Source organism: Ceratotherium simum, chromosome 11 (genome assembly GCF_057802395.1).
Source record: "Ceratotherium simum simum isolate JZ-2026a chromosome 11, ASM5780239v1, whole genome shotgun sequence".
Lineage (NCBI taxonomy): Eukaryota > Metazoa > Chordata > Mammalia > Perissodactyla > Rhinocerotidae > Ceratotherium > Ceratotherium simum.
The window spans coordinates 34,807,348-34,819,694 of NC_141910.1; the positions used below are offsets into that span (position 1 = coordinate 34,807,348).

Here is a 12,347-nt window from a genome sequence, read left to right on the forward strand (position 1 = left end):
GTCCCACTGATGTTTATGATCTATTGAGCTCATAAGTTTTACCACTCTGCATCACCAATGGCTTTTGCAAATACATAGTCTTTCCCTCCAAAACACATAACACCATCTTTCAAATAGAATTTCCATTTGTTCTTGCTTCGATGAATCTGGAGGGAGAAAAATAGTCCAAATTAGTTAATTTTACAAGTTAAAAGATCATTTACATTTCTTTGCATATCACATGGGATTATTCCGACCCTAAATGGAGTTATTTAAAAATAAGACTTCCTCAAGATAGTTTATTCATTCATTAAGCAAATATTTGAGTTCCTATGTGTCAGATATTGTTTTAGACACTAGAGATATATCAGTTTAAAAAAAGCAAAATATATATAATTTTTATAAAAAACAGGAAAAAAATTCCTGTCTTTGAAGAGTTTACATTTTAGTAAGGATGAGGGCAACATAAAGCTAATAAGTATGTAAATTATATAGAATATTAAAAGGTGATAAATGGTATGAAAAATAGAGCAGGAAAAGGAAGATCACAAACACAGAGGTGGAGTTGTAATTTTAAATAGAAGAGTCAGGATGGGCCTGACTTATGAGGTAACATTTGAGCAAAGACTTGAAGAAGGCTGAGAGATAACACCAGGAAGATACTGTCTAGAAAGCATTCCAGGCAAAGGGAACAGAAGTGCAAAATTCCTGAGGAGGGGCATGCCTGGATTTTTCAAGAACACCAAAGAGTTCAGTATGTCTGCAAAGGAATAAACAGAGAGGATGTAGTTAATATTATCAGGAATGAAAAAAGCAATGTTTCATTTTGAAGAAGAAAGTCATAATAAAGCACAATAAAGCACTGAGCAAGGTCAGAAGATACAGCTTATAATCTATGAGATTCTATTGGCTGTTCTTTGGATTCAGTAAATCAGCCTAGATACAGACAAAATAAAAACTAGGAAATCCTAGTACCTTAAGAGGTAAGAAATCATAAAATCATTGTTACTTCTGGGTAAACCACAAGTAACTATTTAAAAACCTTAGAAATGTATGATCTGAAATCAAGGGTAAAAATTAAAATAGTTGTTGACTGCAAATGGTCAAATCAAGGAAGAGAAGCCTGTGACTAGTATTCAGATGCATTTTGTGAAGCATAAGAAAATACAAGGATAAACCCCCTATTTGTGTGTGGGGAAAAAAAGTCCTAATAATAGAAAATTTCTTCTCTGATTTTGTCTCCCAAATTTTCATTTGCATGTATCTTAAAGACTCTGGGAACACAACACTGACAACAGAACCCTGAACACAGCATAGGTGATAAAAAAAATCTGACCAGAATTACAACAGCAGCAGCAGCAGCAACAACAACTCATCCTAGTAGCTTTCTCAAGCTTTATCATACATTTAAAAAATACATTTATCATATCATATTTAAAAAAAGTATGACTACATTTATTCCAGAAATGCAACATTGGTTCAATATTAGGAATTTATTAATATAAAAACTATATTACTAGACCTAAGGAAACAAATCATATAATCATCTCCAATGATGGTGAAAAAGTATTTGATAAAACTCCTGCATTTTAGTATCTATTTCTCAAAATAAGAAAGACTACATCTTACACATACATACACACACACACACACTCCTCTACCTTAGCCCAAAAGCTGCGACTGAGTACTTAGTAAAGAAAACCCTAAAAGTATTCTAAAGTCAGGACATAGACAAGGATGCCCCCTATGATCCAACTTTTCACTCTAGAGGTACTAGCCAACGCAATTAGACAAGAAGAAAGAAGTAGAGATATAAAAATTAGAAAGGATGAAATAAATTTGCAGATGCAATGATTGCATGTCTGAAAAACCTAAGATAATCAATGAAAAAAATGACTATATAAGAATTGAAAATTTGTATCAGAATTCAAAATTGACACAAAATTAATATACAGAAATTTATAGCCTTCATTGTATACAAGCAACAGTTAGAAGATATAGAGAAAGAGCCCATTTACCACAGCAACAAAAGAGACAAATAGCTAGGAATAAATTTTAAAAATACTTGATCTACTGGTACCATTCAACACACTCTCCTCTTTGAAATATTTCCCTCACTTGGCTTCTAGAACACTTGTGGTTTTCCACCTAACTTTATGGCCACTCCTTAGTATTCTTTACTGATTCCTCCTTTTCTCTCTTACCTCTCAATTTTAGAGTGTACCAAGACTCTTCTTTCTGTTTATATTCACTCTCTTGGTGATCTTATCTTATCTCACGACTTTAAACACCATCTACATGCTGATGACTCCCCAAATTTATATCTCCAGCTCACACCTCTCCCCTAAACTCCAGATTCTCATTAAACTGCTTCAAGATCTCTTCTTGAATGCCCAATATACATCTCAAGCAACTTAAAACTAGGACATTGATATCTTCTCCCACAAACTTCACAGTCTTCTCCATCTCAGTGGGGACTTGCCACTCATTCTTCTAAGTGCTCAGGAGAAAAATCTTTGAGACATTCTTTATGCCTCCTACTCACACCCCATATCCAGATCCATCAGTAAATGTTAGTTCTACCTACAAAGCATATTCATATTCCAACTACTTCTACCACTTCCACTACTATTACGCTTGTCTAAGTCACCATCCTCTCTTGCCTCCATTAATATGTCCCATAACTAGTTTCCCTGTTTTCACCCTTGTCCCCCTTCAGTCTACTATAAACATGGTAGCTAGAGTGGTCCTGTTAAAAACAAAAGCCAGATGTCATTTCTCTGCTCAAAACTCTCCAGTGACTTCCCATCCAAAAACTAAAGTCCTTACAATGGACTGTAACATCCTGCTCTTCTCCTCATTTACTGCTCTGGCCTCCTCACTGTTCCCTGAACACACAGGTATTCTTCTACCTCAGGACTTACATATTTGCTGCTCCCTCTGTCTGAAATGCTTCCATCCAAATATCCTCATGGTTCATTCTCTTATCTCCTTTTGATCTTTACCCTATCACATTCTCAGTAAGGCATCCCCTGGACATCCCATCTAAAATCTTAACCTACTCCTCCTTAACATCATTAAAATACCAAATTCTATTAATTTAATGTGATCTCAATGAAAATACCACGGTTTGCTTTGAACCAGAAAGCTGATTCTGAAGTCAATATAAAGAAATAAACAAGAATACCCACAAAAACTCTGGAAAAGAATATCATGAAGAAGTACTAGCCCTACCAGATATTAAAAACCTTAATAATTAAATCAATGTAGTACAGGCCAATGGACAGACAAACCAATGGAACAAAACAGAAAATCAAGAAGTAGACCCAAATACATATAGAAATTTTAGTAGATGATAAAGGAATCATTCTCTTATTAGTGGAGACAAAATAGACTTTTCAATAAACAATGTTAAGAAAATTGGGTTGCCACTTGGAAAAAAAAGTTGTAACCATATGTCACATTAAACACCAAGATAAACACCAAGTCAATCAAGACTTACATTTTTAAAAAGAAACCAAAAAAATACTAGAAGAAAACCTGGGTAAATCCCTTTAAAATCTTGAGGTAAGAAAGAACTTTCTATTCATGACTCAAAATTCAGAAGCCATAAAAATAAAAGTTGACAAATTCAACATCTACATGAAAGAAAGAAAAAGAATTGAAAGCCAACAACTGTGGGCCGGCTCCGTGGCTTAGCGGTTAAGTGCATGCGCTCTGATGCTGGCGGCCCGGGTTCGGATCCTGGGCGCGCCCCGAGGCACCACTTCTCCGTCCAACGTGAGGCCGAGTCCCACGTACAGCAACTAGAAGGATGTGAACCTATGACGTACAGCTATCTACTGGGGCTTTGGGGGGAAAAACTGAATAAATAAAATCTTTAAAAAAAAAAAAAAAAAAAAAGCCAACAACTGAGGAAAAAGTACTTCTGCACATACCAAGGGCTAATCTCCCCCAAAATAATACAGAGCTCTTAGAAATCAATAAATAGACCACTAATCCACTTTTTAAAAAAAAATAGACAAAGGTTATGAATAAGTTCACATAAAAGTAAATATATATGGCCCTTAAACACACAAAAAGTTAAAAATTTCTCCAAGATATTTTCACCTTTCATAATAGCAAAGATCCAAATGTTTTATTACACTCTGTTGTCAAGGCTATAGGAAAAGAAGCACTCTTAAATATTGTAATGGGAGTATATACTGGAATATCCTCTAGGAGAGCATTTTGGCAATAGCTAACCAAATACATTTGCCCTTTGACCCAGTAATCCCACTTCTGGGGATTTATTTAATAGATATAACTGCACACATATGAAATATCTTGTGTACATGGTCACTCAATAGCAAACGACTAAAACATAACTCAAATATTCATCAGTAGGGGATAGGTTAAATAAATTTGAATAATTCTACAATGGAATATTGTACATCTATAAAAATATTAGCACAAAGATCTCCAAGATATATTGTTAATCTCTTAAAAAGACAAGGTTCAGAATACAGTGTTGTCTATGCTACCTTTTAGGCTGTACTTGAATAAAGAGACTTTGTAAATATATTAAGAAACTAATATAACTGGTTACTTATTTGCACTCAAGGCAGGGACATGGAGCTACTGGCCAGAAGAACAAATGGTGAAGGAGTGGGAACCAGACTTTTCATGGTATACCTTTTATAGTGTTTTCATTTTTTAACAATGTGTATGTACTATCTATTCAAAAAATAAAACATATATGTAGAAAGAGAGAGAGATACTGTGCTACACACCTAGCAATTACTCATTGTATTAGCATCTAAGGGACAAACCTAGCTATAAGCAAAAATTTGCTAAACTGTTAAGTGAAGATGCAGCATAGCAAATAGTTTCATATTCCACTATAAACAGTAGCCTATTTATCGCATAGAACACTCCCATCTATAGTAATGATGGTGGTCCCTCCCACCCTATTTTGACCTTATAGATACATTATCTTTGCTAGCCGTCTTCTGACTTCATCACTCCCTTTTAAAAACTTTTCATTGGTTCCCCACTGCCCTGGTTTCCATTAAAATTTTTAGTACCATTCTTAAAATATTCACTAATTAGAGAGTACTCTCAGACAATTAGACTTATTAACACTATACATCTCATATCACTCCTCCTATCTACCCCACAAGGTTGTTTTACGAAGCAAAAGAATGTGTGAGAAAATACTTTGAAAAATACAAAGCACTACGTAATTAATTACAAGCTATTTCCCACAATGCAGTACAACAAAGGATACTATATCCACAATGGTATAAAAAATTCTTTGTGACTCTATGGAATGCATATATAATTTAGTGCCTTATGGTGTTTTCTTCATAGAAGGTAATACACTGTTTACAAGAAACTAAAATAAGTTTCAAACTAAGAACAGTCCCTTTTCTATCACCTATTCCTTCTTATGCTTATGTTTACCAGAATCTAAATTGCCATTTTATATCTGTATAAAATGTTATAGGGGAGAAAATGATATTTTTAAAGAAAAAGATTCATTTTTATAGCAATTCAAAACATCATCCTCTGTTTCCCCTGAGTATACTGAAGTTGTTACTGAAACAAGTCAAAGAAATAAATATGCATTAGTCATCAAGAAAATGCAAATCAAAACCACAGTGAGATACCACTTCACATGCCCTAGGATGGCTAGAATCAAAAAGTCAGATAACAAGTGTTAGTGAGAATTTAGAACAATCTAAACCTGCATACACTGCTGGTGGGAATGAAAAATGGTACAGGCACTTTGAAAAAAAATCTGACAGTTCCTCAAACTATTAACATTTGACCCAGGAGTTCCACTCCTAGGTACATACCAAGAGAAATGAAAACATATGTTCACACAAAAACTTGTACATAAATGTTTACAGCAGCATTCTTCATAATAACCAAAAGATGAAAACAACCCAAATGTCCATCAACAGATGAATGGATAAACAAAATGTTGTATATCCATTCAATGGACTAGTATTCAGCAATAAAAAGGAATGAAGAACTGTTTCATGCTACAACATGGATGAATCTTGGAACACTGTGTAAAGTAAAAGTAGTCAGTCACAAAAGACCATATATTATATGATTCCTTTCATATAAACTCCAGAATATGAAAATTTATAGAGACAGAAAGTAGATCAGTGATTCCTTACGCCTGGGTTTGGGAATGGGAAGAAATTGGGAGATACAGGCGTGAGAACTAAAAGGTATGGGGTTTCTTTTTGAGGTGATGAAAACGTTCTAAAATTGACTGTGTTAGGGGGCCGGCCCCATGGCGTAGTGGTTAAGTGCACGTGCTCCGCTGCTGGCGGCCCGGGTTCGGATCCCGGGCACACACTGACGCACCACTTCGAGCCATGCTGTGGTGGCGTCCCACATAAAGTGGAGGAAGATGGGCACGGATGTTAGCTCGGGGCCAGTCTTCCTCAGCAAAAAGAGGAGGATTGCCATGGATGTTAGCTCAGGGCTGATCTTCCTCACAAAATAAATAAATAAAATCGACTGTGTTAATGGTTGCACATATCCATGCATATACTAAAAACCACTAAATTGTACACTTTAAATAGGTGAACTGTATGTGAACTATATCACAACTGCTAAAAAAATTAAAAGATTTAAATATGCATGAATTAAACAAAAACTGGCCATTCTACTACATAATCACAGTTATAGTATTTTAAAAAAAATTTAAAAAGGAGTATTATATTTTAGCTGCTAAAGTTAAATTGCTACTAACTTAATTTCCAGGCTTGAAACCTAAGCGATACCTTCAACTCTCCCTTGTCGATCATTCTCTAATGATCAAGTACCATTGATTCTTCCACCATAATCTCTGAGTCTTCCATGTTCTACACTGCCATCCTTAGTCTGAGCTCTAGTTACTTCACGTCTGCACTATCCCTCTTCTTCTTACCATTTACTTCTTCCAAATCAGCAAACACTGCCAGCTTGTAAACCCAATTACAATTCTCTCAATAACATTCTCAGAATACTAATGTCCAGCCAAAGAAGTTTGGATTTGTCCTACAAGGATTCTGTTTTTTCCAATTTGCCCTCAACTCTGTCCCCAGTCCAGCTTCATTTCCTAATACATCAATGCAAACGGAGAACGTTTCATTCAATGCAGAGCTCTCTTCACTATCCCTTGTACATTCTACATGCATTCATTTCTCTGCCTTTTATCAGGCTATTCTACTCTGAATGCCTACTCTCCACACTTATCTATATCCTACAAATCATTCAAGATGTATTTCAAAGCCCCACATCACCCATGAAGGATTTGTGGAGAACTCCAACTACAAATGATTTCTCACATTTCCTAGCCACTTTTAGGACTTACTGTCCATGCCACATATCTTAGCATTTGATTTACCTGTCACACATTTTAGCTTTTGATTTACTTACCATCTTATTGTATGCCATTTTATTATTCCATACAGAAACATCTCGTTTCAATAAGATTATCACCTCCTTAAGACAAGGTCTATCACTTTTTTGGTATCACTGAGACCACACAGCACAGGCTGAGACCCAAAATACACCCCCAACACTTATAGAATTAATTAGCTATTTCGAGATTAATTTAACCCTGAACTATAACTCATCATATTTCCCATCATTTTACATACCTTTCTACTATAAATGCAATTAATAAACCCAAAGTCTAAAAGGTGAATACAGTACCTTGTCATACTGACAGACAATTACATTATCTGTGTCAAACAGGTCTGGCATATCCTGCTCACTAACATCATCTCCAGAATTTAAAGGGTTCTAAAGAAGAAAGATGGTCACATTAAGGAACTTCATGATGCTTTGAATTTTTTAAAGATAAAGAGACACGTAGAAATAAAGGAACTTGAAGAGGCAGAATATTATTGTACTTAAAAACATAGCCTGAGTTTGAATCCTAGCTTGGCCACTTAATAACTGCAAGACTGACTTTTGGCAAGTTACTAAAACTCCCCATATCTCAGTTTTCTCATCTGTAAAATGAGGATAGTAATAAGATCCATAGGGCACCGGGAATATTAAATAACATAAGGCAGATAAGACTTAGCATGGTACCTGGCACATATGTAACACCACCATAAACAACAGTTATTACTACTTACATGCTTCTTAATTACCACATTCCACCAAGATTTTACTGCATTTATTAGGATTAGAGCAGATATTATATGCTTCTACCTTGGCTGCCTTCTTTACCTCCACTCCCATCCCCTAAACCTCCCACTATCTCTAATTAACACCAACATATATAGTAGCTGATTCCTAAATACTTAATACCGGTTTAAATTACAGTTTAAGATTAGGAGTTCACATCCTAATGTACAAATAAGTCTCACTTTAAAAGACTAAAGACAAGGTTAATCTGAATCGTTATTCCCCTTGGTTCCAAAGTACAAATGTTATAAATTTAATAAAGAAAGACTCAGCTCAAAAGTGATCCTCACCTTTTCCACAATGTCTATTTGAGGGTCTTCATTATCACTACTGTTGGCAGTTGAATCTTCATTTGATGTACTGTCAGCTTCTTCTTCAAGTACCTTCAGGTCTCCTGCATCAATAATCCCTAGAAATTCGTTCTCATCTACATCTCTTATACTTCCTATTTCATCACTGGAAGGTGTATCACCAGTTCCATCTATTTGAATTATTTCATTAATATCATCATCAGTCACCTGAATGCTTAAATCCGTCTGAGAATTAGAATCCTAAAAAGAGAAAGAAATACAATAAATTTCTTCAAGTCAAATGAGGTATATAAAACATTGAATCATGCAAAATATAAAATTACTTAAACATTTCACAAGTGGCCACTTAAGATACATTTCTTCCCTGTAAGATGATGTTCTCTAATTTTGAATTTTAGAACACTCCTAGCATTTCTATCTAACATAGGAATAATTTTTAAATTGTAAATAAAGTAAATCCACTTACAGTCATACATAGACAGTAAATGGAGTTCACTGCTTTCAGATAATATTACCAGTTTTTATATACTTAAATTTATATAGTACCTGTTAGGTTTTAACTATTTCATTTGATTTTAAACAATAATTCAATGAAGTAGAAAGAACAAGTGACATTATGCTCAATGGATAAATAAAAAATATAAAGGATTGTACTAACTGAAATAAGTCAAACATAGAAGGACAAGATAAATCAAAACTCATAGAACTGAACAGAGAAACAGACAAATCCACAATTATAGTTGGAGAATTCAACATTCCTCTCTCAGTAATCAACAGAAAAAGTAGACTGAAATTCAGTAAAAATGTAGATGACCTGAATAACACAATCAACCAACTTAACCTAATTGGCATTTATAGAATACTCCACCCACTCAAAAATAGCCAAATGCACATTCTTTTCAAGAGCACACAGAATGTTCACCAAGATGGATGGTATTCTGGGCCATAAAACAAACCCTGACAAATTTAAAACACATAAAGTATGTTCTCTGAGAACAATGGAATTAAACCAGAAATCATTTACAGAAAGATTTGGAAAATCCTCAAATATTTAGAAATTAAACAACACATTTCTAAATACCCATGAGTCAAAGAGTAAGTTACAAGGGAAACTAGAACATAATTTTAACTGAATGCAAAAAAAACCCATAAAATTTCAAAACTTGTAAGATGCAGCTAAAGAAGTGCCTAGAGGGAAATTTATATCATTAAATGATTATATTAGAAAAGAAGCAAGTCTCAAATTAATGGCCTAAAATTCCACATTAAGAAACTAGACAAAGAAGACCAAATTAAGCTCATAGCAAAGAAGAAAATAATAAAGATAAAAAAATAAATAAATAAAATTAAGAACAGAAAAAAATAGAGAAGGTCAATTAGACCAAAAGTTCATTCTCTGAAAAGATCAGTAAAATTGATAAGCCTCTTGCCAGACTGACAAAGAAAAAAAGAGAAAAAAGAAACAAATAAAAAATATTAGGGGGCCCAGCCCCGTGGAGTAGTGGTTAAGTATATGCGCTCCACTGCTGGCGGCCCTGGTTTGGATCCCAGGCACGCACCAAGCACTGCTTGTCAGGCCATGCTGTGGCTGCGTCCCATATAAAGTGGAGGAAGATGGGCACAGATGTTCCAGGGCCAATCTGCCTCAGCAAAAAGAGGAGGATTGGCATGGATGTTAGCTCAGGGCTGATCTTCTTCACAAAAAAATATATATATATATTAGGAATTAAAGAAGGGGTGTTGCCATAGATCCTGAAGACATTAAAAGGATAAGAAATTTGTCTTAGGCCATTCAGGCTGCTATACAAAATACCATAGATGGGGCAGCTTATAAAGAATAGAAATTTATTTTTTATGGTTCTGGAGGCTGGGAAGTCCAAGATTAAGGCACCAGCAGATTGGTATCTACTGAGAGCCCACTTTGTGGTTCATAGATGGTGCCTTCTCACTGTGTCCTCACATGGCAGAGAGGCTAGGGAGCTCTGTGGAGTCTCTTTTATAAGGCAACTAATCCCATCCATGATGGCTCCACTCTCATGACCTAATCACCTCCCAAAGGCCCCACCTCCTAATTACCATCACCTTTGGGGGTTATAATTTCAAATTATGAATTTAGGGGGGATTAAACATTCAGACCATAGCAGAAATGTTAAGAACTTTCTATCAATAAATGTTACAACTCAAATGAAATAGATAAATTCCTTAAAAGAAACTACCAATGTTTACGTAAGAAAAATTCAATAACCTAAATAATCTTGTATCTATTAAAGAAATTTCATTCATAGTTAAAAACCTTCCCACAGAGCCAGCCCCATGGCTTAGCGGTTAAGTGCACGCGCCGCTGCTGGCAGCCCGGGTTCAGATCCTGGGCACGCACTGATGCACTGCTTCTCCGGCCGTGCTGAGGCCACGTGCCACATACAGCAACTAGAAGGATGTGCAGCTATGACATACAACTATCTACTGGGGCTTTGGGGGAAAAATAAATAAATAAATAAAATTTAAAAAACCTTCCCACAAAGAAAAATTGTGAACCCAGATAGCTACACAAAGTCTTCCAGAAAACAGAAGAGGTACAAATACTTTTCAACTCATTTTATAAAACTAGCATTAACATAATACCCACTAAAAGAACAGAAAACTATAGACCAATATTCCTCATGAACATAGAGGCAAAAATCCTCAATGAAATTTTAGCAAATTGAATCTAGCAATATATAAAAAGGATAATACAACATGACTCAATGAAGTTTACCCTTGGAATGCACTTGAAAGTTCAACATTAGAAAGTCAATCAACATACTTCACCATATCAAAAGATAAAAGATGGAAAACCATTTGGTTTCAATAACTGCAGATAAAGCATGTGAAAAAATTCAACATCAATTAATGATAAAAATTTTCAGCAAACCAGGTGCTTTCTTCACCTGATAAAGGGCATCTACAAAAAAACCTACAACTAACATAGTACTTAATGATGAAAGACTGAATGCTTTCTCCTTAAGATCAGGAATAAGATGTCTGCTCTAACCACTCCTATTTAACTTTGTACTAAGAGTTCTAGCTAATGCAATAAGACAAGAGAAAAAAACTTACTGATTGGGAAGAAAGAAATTAAACTATTTCTATTCACAGAAAAGATGATTGCCTACATAAAAAACCCCACAGGATCTACAAAATAACTATTAAAACAAAAATCCCCAAGTATCTACAAAATCTACTACTAAAACTAATAAGTGAATTTAGCAAGGTCACAGGATACAAGACAGTTTACAAAAATTAATTGTTTGCCTATATAGTAGCAATAAACAATTGGAAATTGAAATTTAAAAACAGTACTATTTAAAGAAGCAAGAGAAAAGCAACTCATCACATACAAAGGATCTTCAATAAGATAACAAGCAGATTTCTCAGCAGAGACTTTGAGGGCCAGAAAGTGAGATGATACATATTTGAAGTGCTAAAGGGAGACTGTCAACTGGGAATTCTATATCTGGCAAAACCGTCCTGCAAAAATGAGTGAGAAATTAAGGCATTCCCAGACAAAAATTGAAAGAGTTTATTACCACTAGACCTGCCCTACAAGAAATATAAAGGGAGACCTTAAATTGAAATGAAAGGAAGCTGGACAGTAATTTGAAGCCATACAAAAATATAAAGTTCTCTGGTAAAGGTAAATACATGGACAAATATAAAAATCAGTATCATCATAATTTTGGTTTGTAAATCTACTTTTTATTCCTCTATGAGATTTAAAAGACAAAAGCATAAAAAAATTATAAATCTATATTAAGGAGGACACAATATATAAAGATGTGATTTGGGACATCAATAACATAAAGTAGAAGAGGACAGAGCTGAAAAGAAGCAGAG

The 12,347-nt window shown here is 34.8% G+C and overlaps 1 protein-coding gene across 2 annotated transcripts in view; it reads right to left on the reverse strand.

The window, feature by feature from the left end:
• Positions 1–34: 34 nt before the first annotated feature.
• The window catches only part of GTF2A1L (general transcription factor IIA subunit 1 like), a 47,757-nt gene continuing 35,444 nt past the window's right edge, over positions 35–12,347 (reverse strand). For both annotated transcript variants that reach the window (XM_087436799.1, XM_004436662.3), the window contains 3 exons: positions 8,454–8,714; positions 7,681–7,770; positions 35–146 (listed from right to left, as the gene is read on the reverse strand). In XM_087436799.1, coding sequence (XP_087292925.1) covers positions 39–146; positions 7,681–7,770; positions 8,454–8,714 — 459 coding nt within the window. In that variant the 3' untranslated portion in view covers positions 35–38. The remainder of the gene's footprint in view (positions 147–7,680; positions 7,771–8,453; positions 8,715–12,347) is intronic.